Source organism: Trachemys scripta, chromosome 5 (assembly GCF_013100865.1).
Source record: "Trachemys scripta elegans isolate TJP31775 chromosome 5, CAS_Tse_1.0, whole genome shotgun sequence".
NCBI classification, from domain to species: Eukaryota; Metazoa; Chordata; order Testudines; family Emydidae; genus Trachemys; species Trachemys scripta.
In genome coordinates this window covers 87,613,933-87,628,797 of record NC_048302.1, presented here as the reverse complement: position 1 = coordinate 87,628,797, position 14,865 = coordinate 87,613,933, and the positions used below count along the sequence as shown (strand labels likewise).

General features: G+C 47.3%; 1 protein-coding gene across 5 annotated transcripts in view; it reads left to right on the top strand.

Annotated features, from left to right (window-relative positions):
• Positions 1-14,865, top strand: part of CEP135 (centrosomal protein 135) — a 97,183-nt gene that overhangs the window by 54,193 nt on the left and 28,125 nt on the right. For all 5 annotated transcript variants that reach the window (XM_034772388.1, XM_034772390.1, XM_034772389.1 and 2 more), the window contains 2 exons: positions 3,915-3,992; positions 4,173-4,324. In XM_034772388.1, the coding sequence (XP_034628279.1) occupies positions 3,915-3,992; positions 4,173-4,324 (230 nt within the window). The remainder of the gene's footprint in view (positions 1-3,914; positions 3,993-4,172; positions 4,325-14,865) is intronic.

The window sequence follows — 14,865 nt, the reverse complement described above, 5'->3', positions numbered from 1 at the left end:
TTTTATGGACAAGTTCTTCATAGATCACCTGGATAAAATAAAAGGTCTTATGGTAGCTTTCATCCCTGACAGCACGCTGAGCAGCAATTGACACAGTTGATACAGCTCTCAGATAAACAGCCACTGCTGTAGCTATGAGATCTTTTTAGTTACAAGCATCAGGAATTCCACATGTAGTCCAGGTTACTATTGAGGACCTCCTGTATGGGGGCAATGAGCTCAGCAACATCCTGGACAACACCCTATATACCTTAATAGTCAAGGGATTCAGTGAGATTCCTGGGCCTATAAGTTCTGCCCCCTAAGAGGAAGTTTCCAAGACAATAGCTACAGCAATACAGGCAGAGGCAGCAGCCCCACTATTACTTGCAATAGTGATCCTTGTAGGCCCTGGGGAAGAGACAGCATTTCTGTGGCGGATGACTTTCTGCCTCCTCCTCATTGTCCCACAATCCAGGGCTTCAAGAAAACATGATATACAGGGCAAGAGTTGTGCCAGACCATCTATGGACCCTTCTTTTTTCATCCCTTCTTTGACACTCACCTGTCCTTTTCTGGGAGGCTTGGACAGGGATAACCCCAGACCAGTGGGTCTCTAAGATCATCAAAAAAACACCTTTCTCCCTATCTCTCTTCAGGGACCCTTCTGATGAGAAAATACTGAAGCAAGAGATAAGACTCCATGGTACAAGTGGGAATAATGGAGGAGGTGTCTTAGGAGTTAAGGGGCAAGGGATTCTGTTTCCACTTACTTCCTATTCTCAAAGAGAACAGAGGGTGGAGACTCATCCTTGATCTTCAGTGCCGTCATTCATTGCTCCGTCTCAGCCCCATGGTCTGGTTTGTGGTTCTTGAACCTCCAAGATACCTACTTCCACATTTCTATGCTTCCAGCTCACAGGAAGTATCAGTGGCTCCTGGTAGGAACCTAACATTATCAATACAGAGTTCTACCTTTCAGCCTCTCCACAGCACCACAAGTATTTACCAAGGTCCTAGCTGTGATGGTCACACATTTTAGATCACCATGAATCCAGGTTATTCCCTACCTGTATGACTGGCTGGTGCAAGGGAAATCCCCTTCAGCACATGACAGATTCACTTCAAAAGATACTCCACCCTGAGGCTCAGAGTCAACAGTTTAAAAATGGACTCTGACCTCAACCCAGAGTTTATAGGGCTCTAATAAATTAAAAGTCAGCATGAACATACCTCCCTCAAAAGAGGTTTCAGATTATGATAGACCTCATCAATCAACTCTGGTCCCACCCCAGCACTCAGGAGTGAGTTCCTGCCTCAAATTACTGAGGCACATGTCAGCATGCATGTACATCATCCAGCATGCCAGAGTTTATCTGAGGGTGAATGAGATTTGCATATCTGCCAAATAAACACAGGAAGGGTTAAGTGTTTGTAGTCCCTCTGGAAGTCTTTCTTCTTTAAACTGACAGATCCAACCCATGTACGCAGCAGAAAGTCCTTTTCACAAAAACCACCAACAAAGATTCTTGTCTTGAATGCCTCTATTCCAGGGTGGGAAATTGTCACAACCTGCCCCTTCCTGGGCACACGCCTTGTTCAAAACCGGTGTTTCTGGATTACTAGTAATCCCTCTAAGCTTCCTCTCCGAACCCTTGCCTGTGAATATTGGGCAATTCTGGCTGCTTTGCCTAATTCTATTTCAAGGACCCCACAGATCTCTTCAGACCCCCACTGATTTACTATGCCTGGGACTTCTGAGTTTGAAAAACCAGTATACTTTTATTTAACTAGAGTAAACATATCAGAAAAAGCAACTGCTTTCAGTATCCCTTCTACTTCTGACTTTCAGAAGGAAAGCCTAATTTTATGAGAGCCCAGTAGTGCTTCCCTTCCTGATCACAATATAGTTCTCTGACTCCCTCTATGATCCTGTTCCCCATCTTCTCAGGAGCTAACCAATAACCCTTCAAATTCAAAACTCCCAAAGTTCCAAACAAACAGACCAGGTGGTATTTCCATCCAAAAGTCCATGCCATCCATACACCCAGCACCATATGTTATGTTGGTCTTCATCAAACAACATACCCCATCGTACAATTTCACTTAGCATCAGTTATTGTATAACAACATAACATGTATATCATATACTAGTTCAAGTGAACGTAATCCATTCTCAACAGGAGACCAAATATATCTATAGAAGGTACAGGAGAGATGGTAGTCTCTTGAGATCACCCTCCTCCTAAACATTCTGGAACTCAGGGCTGTTCTGCTGGTGTTGCTTTCCTACCCCTAATTGAGTACCTGATGATTCATGTACTCACAGATGATGCCACTGTGATGCACTGCATCAGCTGGCATGGGGGAGCTAGATCTCCCCTCACCTCTACCCTTTTATAGTCATAGGTTATGTTTAACCTACAAAGTAGGGTGTGATTTCCCTTGCTTGTGTACACATACTCACACTAGCTTGATAGCAGCAGTGTAGTTGCAGTACTACTGGTAGTGGCTGGAAAGGCGTGGCTGGGTCATGCCGAGTACAAACCCACCCGAAACCAGTAGGTAAGTACTTGGAATGGCTCATCTATGCCTCCACTACTACTACATGCTAGTGCGGCTACGCTGCTATATATACTCATGCTAGCTTGATGAGAGCTAGTGCAGGTATGTGTTCACAAGCAGGGGACTCACACCCCTAGCTCATAGTGTAGACGTAGCAATAAATTTGAAGGCCAGAAGGGAGCATTGTGATCATTTAGGCTTACCTTCTGCATAACACAGGCCATAAAACTTCGCTGAACGAATACCTATTTGCACTAGAGCATATCTTTTAGAAAAACTTCCAGTCATGATTTTAAAATTGCCATGGATAGAGAATCCACCACAACCCGGGGTTACATTATTCCAATGATTAATTACCCTCACTGTTAAAAATTTGCACCTTATCTCTAGTATGATTTTTTCTAGCTTCAACTTCCAGCTGTTGGATCGTGTTATTCCTTTGTCTGCTAGACTGAAGAGTCCATTATCAAATATTTATTCCCCATGTAGGTACTTATGGACTGTGACCAAGTCTCTCTCCTTTATCTTCTTTGAGCTTCTTGAATCTATTTAGCTTAACAATCACTATAAGGCGTGTTTTCCAATTCTTTAGTCCCAAGTGGCTTCCCCAAAATGGGAAAAGCAGCAGCAGCAAGGGATGGAAGGAGTCTGGTTTGGGCATGCCATTTATACAAAGCAAGTCTGTGAAGAAGGGGAAATCAGACCAGAGCCACAGCTCCCTTGGTAAAGAGCCATCATCCACAGATTTCTGAGGAAGTGCACAAGCTTATCTGATGACATCACAATACTCATATATAGAAATCAGAAGGTAGATAAAGGTGCTTTAGCAGTAAATAATGATACAATGCTGAAATGGGGAAAGATGACTTTGATTTGTAAGCAGACCTTAAGCTTCAAGCTTCTAAGGTTGTTTGTAACAAATGAAAATGGATTTTAAAAATTACTTTAAACCTTGACAATATCTTTTAGAAAATAGCTTAGAATTCTGATGTCTTAGCCTACCATATCTGGCATTACTTTGGTTTTGTATTCTCTCTATAGCAACCCACCTGAGACTATTTCATAAGGGGAAAGGAAATTTACTTTTTCTGTTACAAATTCTCCCAAAGGTTGAATCACACAGAGGTTTAAAGACATCTGCAAGTATCCTCACAAAATCATGAGAAACGTTGTATCATACTTACATTGTTGTTTGTTCAGGTGAAGCTCTGGAGTTCGTGTGCTTTGCATCCAATCATGTGCATATGAAGATAAGGCTTTTTTTCTTTTAGAACTTTATATTCTGCAAAGAGCATTGCCATCTTAAATCATACTCCAGTCTAAAAAATTACTTACTGTTACAAGTAATTCTGTATTTCTTTCCATGTTAGGTCCAGCAGGAGGCAGCAGCCTTTGAGAAATCAAAGATGGAGCATGACATCGCAGAACTGGAAAACACTGTTTCTGGGGTAAGTAACATGTTAGTGAGTAAACTTCTAACAGAAGTTTTTTCTCACCCGAATGGCTTTTTAAAACCCTTTAGATAAATTTTCTTTAAAGTAAAATCATTCCACTGTAATGGATTTCTAAAGGAAATAAAGACAACATGTCTTTTTTTCTTTCTTTCTTTCTTTTTTTTTTAATTGCAGTTTGAAACGCAACAGTTTGAACTGAAGAGTACAATCTCTGTACTGAAAGAAAGAATAAACTCTCTGGAAGATGAATTAAAAACAAAGTCTTATAAACTTGCCCAGACATCTGATGACTCTTCACAATTTAAAGCTGAGTTATGCTCACTTCAGTAAGTTCAGCTTAAAATTTTGTGTCCTGTTATAGCAATTAACATACAATTTTGTCATACGTTAACATGACAGAGATAGAGAACTCATGGTAAAACTTTCATAAAATGTTTTTAAAATATCCTGGTATTGTTTGTCTTGCACTGACAAGAAAACGTTAGTAGGAAAAGGTGCCTTAGATTCTCCTGGGCTACCAGTGTAGTTGTATAGTGAGGAAATATAATAATATTTTTTAAAGCGCCAGTTGCAAGTGAAAGATAATCTTATTGCCAACATGAAAAAACACAGACTCCCGAAGCTGTGAAAATCTTCGTACAGCGTCCATCACTTTTTATACTAAGTTGGAGTAAAGAAAATTCCAAAACTGAACAGTTCACTAAATTATAGTAAAGGTTGGTATGTGCAATTTGAGAAGAAATGCTACTAAACCCATTTGTTAACTTAAAAAAAAAAAATTAAATTTCTATAATGGGGTAATTTCCCCCATCTACGTGATGTTACTCCCCCTGTACTTTGGAGTTCCAATCTCAGTTCTACGAACAAGGCAGTAGTCAGGGTTGATCTCTTAAAATTTTTCTGCCCTCAGAATTATTTCATTTTTTCCCAACAGCCATTTTCCCTAGGTATGATCCTGGAGGAAAATGAAGTTTCTAACAGGTGCTGCACATGCATTTCCTTAGGGTGGAGAAGAAAGCCCTCACAGACTGGAACATTGGGCCTGGATTATGCCAGTTTCAGACTGGTGTAACTCTTTAGGTTTCACTGAAATCTAATTTTATGTATGCAGTTTTGACAATTTTGGCCTTACTAATCTCACAGAGAGCCAGTCTATATTGACAAATGACTAGGCTTATTGTTCTAAAATTTCCCTCATGTCAATGTCTTGATTATACTCATACTTCCGCTAGAAGTACTACTGATTTAGATGAAGTATAAGGTAAGTCAATACTCTGATAACTGCCTGGGGCCCTGTTTGCTGTAGTGCTTTCAATGTCGCTACCATTGGAGCAGAACCCAGATACGGTGAGGCAGCTGTGATGTTGTGGACCATTGGGAGAGCAGCAGTAGAGCTGTAAGAAGTGGGAGTTTTTACCCGCGAAAGCTTATGCTCAAATAAATCTGTTAGTCTTTAAGGTGCCACCAGACTCCTCGTTGTTTTTGTGTATACAGACTAACACGGCTACTCCTCTGATACTAGAACTGTGGCCATCTGGAGCTCAGGAGCAGAGTCTTCTCATGTCCTCTCACTCTACCCTTAAGCCTGTTGAGGCTAGCAGGAGTATGGCAAGCTATTTAGGCTTGTCTGGGATGGGTGCTCCTATTGAGTATCTGGAGGTTGTGTTGGAATAACAGGAGGGCTTAGAGGTTGTGGGGGGTAGACAAAGTGTTAATGTGGGACCATGAGGGGAATAGGAGTATGTCAATGGGCACAGAAGGAGACCACTGGGGAGCTGGGACTTGTTTTGAGTAGATTTGGGGAACTAGGATATTTTTTTGGGAGGAGGGGCATGGGGTAAGTTAAGTGTTGCAAAGGGGGATATTTTGTGGAAGAAGGAAATGTGGTGTGTTGGGCAATGGTCTTTGTGGGACTAGTCAGGGCACGTGGGAGGGAATGAAGATGTTATGTGGAAGGCAGGGCAGTTGGGATATTTGTAGGAGGATCCATGAGATAGAATGGGAGTAGGAGAGCCATGGATAACTGAAGCCCAGGAATAGACTCTTTGGGGCCTGTTATGGCTTATATTTATTTAAATATTTCTTTTGCATCCCACAACTTGTACTGAATTAGGCTTTTTTTTCTCAGTATGTTAAATTTTCTACTTTATTTATTGTGTGCAGAAAAATTGAAAGTTACAAAAACATCTTTGTTTTCTTAAATCTTTTCTTAAATGATGAAAATATTAATGATGTAAAATGTTCTCAACCTACTTATAAAGCTCTAATTTTCTCATCCCAAAGTCAAAGTGAGGCCTCAGACTTATTTTAGACTGCCAAATCTCAAAAAGTACATAAGAAAGATAAAGTTTCATATGCTTATCCTATCTTCAGTTATCCATTCCCAAACTCAACTATTGGTTCATTGCCCCGGGTTAAAGGATGCCGATTTCCACGTTGTCATTCATCAGAGTCACCAAATGTTCTTAAGGTTTGTTGTAGCAAGTGTGCATTACCAGTTTATGCTCCTTTCTTTTGGTCTGTCATCAGCCTCCCTGAGTCTTCACAAAGTGCAGGCTGTAGGGGCAGCACATCACAGGAAGACAAAAATCCAGGTATATCCATATCTGGGTGATTGGTTGATCTTAGGTCATTCCAGACAGCAAGTGAAGGAAGCCATCGAGAAGATCTGATCCCTATTTTGTTTGTTTGGCCTGATGATCAACAAAGACAAATCAGTTCTTCTCCCCATACAGGAAATTGAATTTATAAGAGTTCTTCTTGACTTGACATCAGGAAGAGCTTATTTGCCTCAAGCCAAATTTCAAGCAATATTCAACACGTGCAAAGAATTAGTTATATCTTTGTACAACAGTAAGGAACTGCCCGAAACTTCTAGGTCACACGGCAGCTTGTGTATAACACATGGCACAATTCACCTCCGAGTCCTGCAGAAGTGGTTGAAGTGTGTATCTCACCATCTACTCGAAATGCAGACTCAACTGATCCTGCAACTGTTCTGTCTTGCCTGGACTGGTGAATGGACCCTGCCAGTGTATGTAGTGGAGTTCCATTTGCTCCAATTCTGCCTTGTGTGACCTTAGTCACAAATGCTTAATTCCTCAGTTGGGGAGCAAATCTAGGGAGCTTTCAGTCTGTAGACTGATCAGGACGATCAATGTCAGGTAGCTCTGAGTTATTTGTCTGGCCTTTCAAGTGTTCCTGTTCTGTACAAGTGCTTACATACAACATTGTTGCAATGGTTGACCTCAACAAACAGGGAAATCCCAGATCAGACCCCTTTGGCAAGAAGTACTGAACCTCTGTCCCTTTTCATCAAGAACAAGATTACCCTCAAAGCATCTCATCTTCCTGGATCTCAAAACTTTCTAGCAGAAAAGGAAGTGTCACTAGTTTTGTTCAAGGGCAAGTGTCAGCGCAGGGTCCATTTTGGACGCCTTTGTGGTCTCCTAGAAGGGAAAACTTCTTTGTTTTCTGCCAATCCCTGTGCTGCTGAGAGTCCTGGGCCAACTGACAAGATCATGCTGTTCTGATTTTAATCGCTGTAGCCTGGCTTTTTCAGCACTGGTTGTTGGCCCTGTTGAACCTGTCCATTTGAGATTCCCATTACCATTCCCCAGATTCTGGACATAATTTCACAGGACCAGGCTCTGTATCCCAATCCTCTTAGCTTCCTGTGGAGTCAATAATGGAGCATCCAAGCAATGAAGTGTAGGTTATCTGTTCTGCTGCAGTGGAGAGCATTCGTCTGAACAGCAGAAAGCTTTCCACCTGATACACTTATCTCATGAAATAGAAGTTTTCTGTGTATTCCCAGCAGAAAGATACTTCTCCATCACAGGCTCCTATTCAGTGTATTCTGGATTTCCTGCTTCACTTACAGGAAAAAAGTGTCTCGATCAGTTCCCTCAGGGTTTGTCTGACTGCTATCTCTGCATTTCACTCTTCTACAGATGGGAGATCTGTTCTCCAACCCTGTGACTATTAGGTTTTTGAAGGGTTTGAACAGGCTTTTCCCATCTGTTAGAGACCCAGCTCCACCCTGGGATCTAAATTTGGTTCTCTCGGTTTTAATAAAATCCTCTTTCAAACCTAGAGCTACGTGCTCATTGTCTCATCCCTCAATGAAGGTAGCATTCCCGGTAGCTATTACTTCAACCGGAATAGTTGCAGAACTTCAGGCTGACCCTCCTTATACAGTATCTTACTAGGACAAAGTTGGTTTGTAGCCACATCCCAAATTTCTCACTAAAGTGCATTCAGATGTTTATTTGAATCAGACTTATAATACTTGCCAACAATTTTTTCTGAAACTTCACACAAAAATAAGAAAAATCTCCATACTTTGGACATTCACAGAGCATGGGCTTTCTACCTGGGTGGGACTAAAGAGTTTAGGACATCTCTTCGGTTATTCATATCCTTTACTGATAGGATGGAAAGAAAAACCATTATTTCAGAATATCTTTTCCTGGATCTCCTCCAGCATTTGTCTGTACTATGATATTGCAAACATTTAATTACCTCAAAGAGCTTTAGTGCACTCTGTGCGCTCAAGCACATTCAGCTGCTTTCCTGAGTTACATTTCCATGAGTGGCTTTTGCAATTGTCATCTGTTCATATGCTCACTACTCATTATGCTTTCTCCCAGGCCTTGAGGGATGATGCTATATTTGGGAGAGTGGTGCTGCAGTCTTTGTTGAGGTAAACTCTGGTTCCCTCCTCCATCTGGGACTGTTTGTGTGTCACCTCAAGTGGAAGGGACACGTGCAAGCACTCAAAGAAAAAATGGTTACATACCTGTTCGCTGTGTTCTTCAAGATGTGTTGCATATGTACATTCCATACTCCTCCCTCCTTCCCCCTATACTGGAGTCACAGCAAGCACTGGCTTCTGGTGTGAAGGAACTGAATGGGTGTCAAGGCATCTCCACTCCTCTATACAGTAACTCCTCACTTAAAGTCGTCCCAGTTAACGTTGTTTCGTTGCTGATCAGTTAGGGAACATGCTCATTTAAAGTTGTGCAATGCTCCCTTCTAATGTCGTTTGGCAGCCGCCTGCTTTGTCCACTGCTTGCTGGAAGAGCAGCCCGTTGCAGCTAGCTGGTGGGGGCTTGTAACCACGGTGGACCGGCAGCCCCCCTATCAGCTCCCCGTGCTGCAGCCCCCCAGCAGGCTATCAATTGCCAGGCAGTTCAGCTGTCCCTCCCCCTACTGCCATGTGCTGCTCCTGCCCTCTGCCTTGGAGCTGCTCCCAGAGACTCCTGCTTGCTGTGCAGGGGGGCAAGAAGGGGCTAATGTCAGGGTGTCCCCCTCCCCCCTGCTCCTGCACCGCACTTACCCCTTCCCTATATAGAGCAGGGAGGGGACACAGATGGAAGGAGACAGAGAGAGCTTGGGGCAGCAGCTGCTTTCTCAACTTCCTGATCCATTTAAAAAGACAATGCACTTAAGAGTGGGTCAGCTTACTTAAAGGGGCAGTGTGCATCTCTCTCTCTCTCTCCCCCCACACACACACAAGGTGTGTGTCTGTCTCTGTCTGCTATGCTGTCTCCCCTCCCTCGTGTTCGTGCTGCCTTGTGTGAGAGGCTACATTAACAACAGTGTTAACCCTTGAGGGCTCAGCCGAGTGCTAGTTCATCATTTAGCAGCAAGGCATTCCCTGAGAAATATTCCTCCGTCTTCCACCCTCTGACTTCACCACCTCAACCAAGCTTCACAATCATCATAGCTGTGAACAGTATTAAACTGTTTGTTTAAAATGTATACTTTGTGTATATCTATATAATATATAGTTCTTCTTCGAGTGATTGTTCATGTCCATTCCAAGCAGGTGTGCGCGCTGTGTGCACACCAGCTGGAAGATTTTACCATAGCAGCGTCCATAGGGTCGGCTTCAGCACCTCCTGGAGTGGCGCCTTCATGGCGCCATATATAGGGGCCCGCCAAACCTCCACCCCATCAGTTCCTTCTTACCGCCGGTGACGGCTAGCTGGAACTTCGCTTGCTCTTCAGCAATCTTGGCAGTGTCCCGTTTTCTTCCTTGTAAATAGTTTAGTTAGTTTAGAGTTAGTATAGATAAATAGTTGTTGGGGGGTTTTCCCCAACGTACTCGTCGCCCCGCTGGGGCATGCCCGGGTCCCCAGGGTTTAAACTCTGCAAGGACTGCGGGAAATTCATGCCAAAGAGTGACCCGCACTCTTCCTGCTTACGGTGCCTCGGAGAAAGCCACCAAAGAGACAGGTGCACTATCTGCAGGGCATTTGGCCACAGGACTCTCAAAGACAGAGAGCAGAGGCTCAAAGTGTTACTAATGGAAGTGGCCCTGCGGCCATATTCGGACCCTGGGCCAACCAACGCAGTGCCCAGCACTTCATCCTGAGTGCGCAGCGCCCCGGCACCGGTAATACGTCATGAGGCCAAAACCTCCAAACCCCGGCACCGGAGGGAGTCAGCACATAGGAAATCGGCCTCCATGAGGCACCGTTCACCATCCGCGGTGCCAATTAAAAAGAAGAGGCCTGTGAGGGGACGATCACTCCACCAGGACCCTAAAGGGCCGGTGTATTGCGGGACAGGCCGTGCTGCAGACTAATCCTGCTAATCCGTTGACTCCCGCCCCGTAGAGGGTACGGTTGAGTCTGGACAGGCAGACATCCCTGGACCTCGTTGAGAAAGTGCGCCTCCCATCGACGCCGGAAGCATTGCAGGCAGCCTCTGACCTACTAAGCCGCCCAGTGCCAGCATTGCCGCGCCGGTGGAAAGAGCCTCCGACCATGGCCCAACCCCCTATACAATCATGGGGCAAGCCGGCTATGTTATCGCCGCAATCCCCGCACCGCTCCACCCCAGCGGCACTGGAGCAGAGAGAACATTCTCTAGTCCAGCGGCACCGCTCCCCAGCGACAGTGGGTACTGCTCCCCCTAGGTCCTCCTATTCGGAGACCTCAGATTCGGAGGCGGAGTCGTACCGCTCCAGTAGATCGAGGAGCAGGCAGTCGACCTCGCAAGTGAGCCTCCAGCCTTATCCACCGCAGTGGCAACAGCAGTGGCAACCGCCCCCCCAGTGGCCGTTCTGGACTCCCTGGGCCTACTATCAGTCCGTGGGACAGGCGTACGGTCCCCGCTCAAGGTCCGCATCGGTCTCATCGACGGCGGTGGCTCCGGCTCAAATGCCTCCACCACCGGCACTGCCGTCTGACAGGAGTGTGCCACAACAGATCCCGGTACCGCCTAGTCATACACCGGCACCGGCAGGGGCCATGGTCCCGACACCACAGGCACCGACCAGCATGCCTCGTCATTTGGTGTTGACCCCAGTACCAGCCGCAGTGCCACATCCTGCACCTGCACCGGCCACGCAACCAGAGTACCGTGTGCCGCAGGTCCCCACGAGGACTGAGGGTATAGAGGAAGGCCCTTTGCAGGTGATCTCCTCTTCCTCTCCTGATGAGGCGGTCGCGGGAACCTCAGCAGCACCGGCCCTAGAAGACAACAGGATCCTCCAACAGTTGCTTACACGTGCAGCCCAGAGCCTCTCGATCCAAGCTGAGGAGATCGAAGTGGATACGGATCCAGTGGTCGACATCCTGGGCCCGTCCAGGGTAGCCCTACCGCTGATAAAGACTATTGCGGACACATCCTGCACTTTGTGACAGACGCCAGCCTCATTAGCCCCCACGGCCAAGAGGACAGAGAGGCGATATTTTGTCCCCTCCAAGGGCCATGAACACCTTTATGCCCACCCTCTCCCGGACTCCCTAGTGGTCGATGTGGCCAACCAAAGGGAGAGTCGGGATTCCAAGGGGCTACACCAAAAAACAGGGAGGCCAAGAAGTTGGACCTGTTTGGAAGAAAGGTGTATTCCACAGGGGGGCTGCAGTTGCGTATAGCCAACCAACAGGCTATAGTGAGCCGGTATGGTCACAAAACATGCTTGGCACTGTCTAGGTTCACTGAACTCCTTCCTCAGGAATCGCGAACTGAGTTCTCAGCCCTAGTTGAAGAAGGGAAATTAATTACTCGAGCGTCCCTCCAGGCAGCTTTGGATGCGGCAGATGCAGCCTCTCGCACATTGGCAACTGGGCTGGTCATGAGACGGGGAGCCTGGCTTCAGGTCTCAGGCCTTCCACATGAGGTCCAACAGACCATCCAGGACCTCCCCTTCGAAGGGCCCATGCTCTTCTCTGAAAAGACAGATAAGAGGCTGCATAGCCTAAAGGACTCCAGAGCTACCCTTCGATCGCTGGGCTTACACACCCCAGTTACCCAACGTAGGCAGTTCAGGCTGCCTCAGGCCCCGCAGCCGTACCAGCCTCAGAACCGCACGGACGCATTGCGCAGGCAGGCCAGGACCGGCAGAAGGAGGCAGCAACAACAGCCCTCCGGCCCATCATCTGCCCAACCAAGGCCACCACCGGGGCCTAGGCCCCCATTTTGATGGGACGGTCGGGGTCACAACTCTGGATCTGTCCAACCCTACCTTTTTGTCACATCTGTCCCCCTTCTATTGTGCTTGGGCCCAAATCACATCGGTCAGACAGTTGGGTACTCTGCACGGTAGAGAGGGGATATTCTATCCCGTTCTCCTCCCTCCCACCCTACCAGCCCCCCTCCTCGTCCCTCTTCGGGGACCCCTCTCACAAGCAACTTCTAATTCAGGAAGTGCGGTCCCTCCTCGCAGCAGGGGCAGTGGAGGAAGTTCCTCAGGAGTCCAGGGGCAGGGGCTTCTATTCCCGCTATTTCCTAATACCGAAAGCGAAAGGGGGCCTCAGACCTATTCTGGACTTGCGGCGTCTAAACAAGTTTGTAAAAAAGCTCAAGTTCCGCATGGTCTCCCTATCCTCCATCATACCTTCCATGGATCCAGGAGACTGGTATGCCGCTCTCGACTTAAAGGACACATACTTTCATATCATAATAATCCCTCAGCACAGGCACAATCCCTCAGATTCGTTGTAGGCAATGCCCATCTTCAGTTTACAGTTCTACCCTTCGGACTGTCAGCAGCCCCAAGGGTCTTCACAAAGTGCATGGCAGTCATGGAAGGCCTTCCTGCGCAAGCAGAGAATTTAGATGTTTCCCTACCTGGACAATTGGCTCATCAAGGGCCGTGCCAAAGAACAGGTGGAGGCTCAGGTGGTCTTCATCAGGAAGACTTTTCTCGAGCTCAGCCTCCTACTGAACGAGGCCAAGTCCACACTATCTGCAACCCAAAAAATAGAATTTATAGGGGCGGTCCTGGACTCAACACATGCCAGAGTGTACCTCCCAGAGACCAGGTTTCGGACCATGTCCAACATTATTCTCGGTCTCCAATGTTACCCTATCACTACAGCAAGAAATTGCCTCAAGTTAATGGGTCACATGGTGGCATGCACTTATGTGGTGGGCCACGCCAGGCTCAGACTGCGCCCGCTCCAGACCTGGTTGGCGAAGGTGTACCGGCTGGCCAGGGACTCCCTAGACTCAGTAGTAACGCTCCCTCGCCCGATGCTGGATTCCCTCCACTGGTCGCTTGACCCACAGGAGGTCTGCGCGGGAGTACCCTTTCTCAGCCCCCAGCCCTCTCTATCCCTGGTAACAGACGTGTCGGATCTGGGGTGGGGAGCGCATCTGGGGAACCTCAGAACCCAAGGTCTTTGGTCACAAGAGGACCTTTCTTTACACATCGTCAGGGAGTTACGAGCAGTGCATCTAGCATGCATGACCTTCAAACCGCACCTCGCAGGCAGGTGTGTTTCTGTCCTTACGGACAACACACCAGCGATGTTCTATATCAACAAACAGGGTGGTGCACGCTCCTCTCCCCTGTGCCGGGAAGCCCTCGCATTATGGGACTTTTGTGTACAGAACGCAATTCACCTGACCGCATCCTACCTACCGGGAAAGCAGAATGGGCTAGCGGACGCTCTCAGCCGCTCGTTTCAGAGTCACGAGTGGTCTATCCGCCGGGATGTAGTACTCTCAATTTTCCAGCTCAGGGGCCATTCCCAGATAGACCTGTTTGCCTCGAGAGAGAACAGGAAGTATCAGCAATTCTGCTCCCTCATGGGACATGATCCGGGGTCCTTGACGGATGCCTTCCTCCTCTCCTGGGAAGACGGCCTACTTTACACTTTCCCCCCGATTCCCATGGTTCACAGGGTAATCCTCAAGGCTCGCAGGGATCACGCTCGTGTCATCCTGATAGCGCCAGCCTGGCCGCGCCAACCTTGGTACATGTTGCTCCTGCACATGTCCATATGGGCGCCCTTCAGGCTGCCCCTGCTCCTAGACTTGATCACACAGGACTGGGGTCGCCTATGTCACCCAAATCTAGAGTCGCTCCACCTCACAGCCTGGATGCTCCATGGCTAAAGCCTGTGGAGATGCAATGCTCTCATCAGGTCAGGCAGGTCCTTCTCAGTAGTAGAAAACCCTCCACCAGGACCACGTACATGTCCAAGTGGAAGCGCTTCTCCACCTGGGCCGAACAGCGGGGACAGGCTCCTTTGCTCGCCCCGATCCCTCTCAAACTGGACCATTTGCTTCATCTGAGACAATTAGGACTCTCCCCCTCTTCGGTTCGAGTCCACTTGGCGGCTATCTCAGCATTCCACCCTGGAGCGGGAGGTAGCTCAGTCTTTGCAAACCCATTGGTTAGTCGCTTCCTCAAGGGCCTGGACAGACTGTTCCCGCATACTCGTCAACCAGTCCCGGCTTGGGACCTCAATTTGGTCCTGTCCGTCCTCACAGGGCCACCTTTCGAGCCTCTGGCTTCGTGCTCGCTGTTATATATCTTTCGTATAAGGTCGCGTTTCTAGTGGCTATCACATCAGCCAGGAGAGTCTCAGAGCACTGACATCAGAGCCTCCATACACTGTCT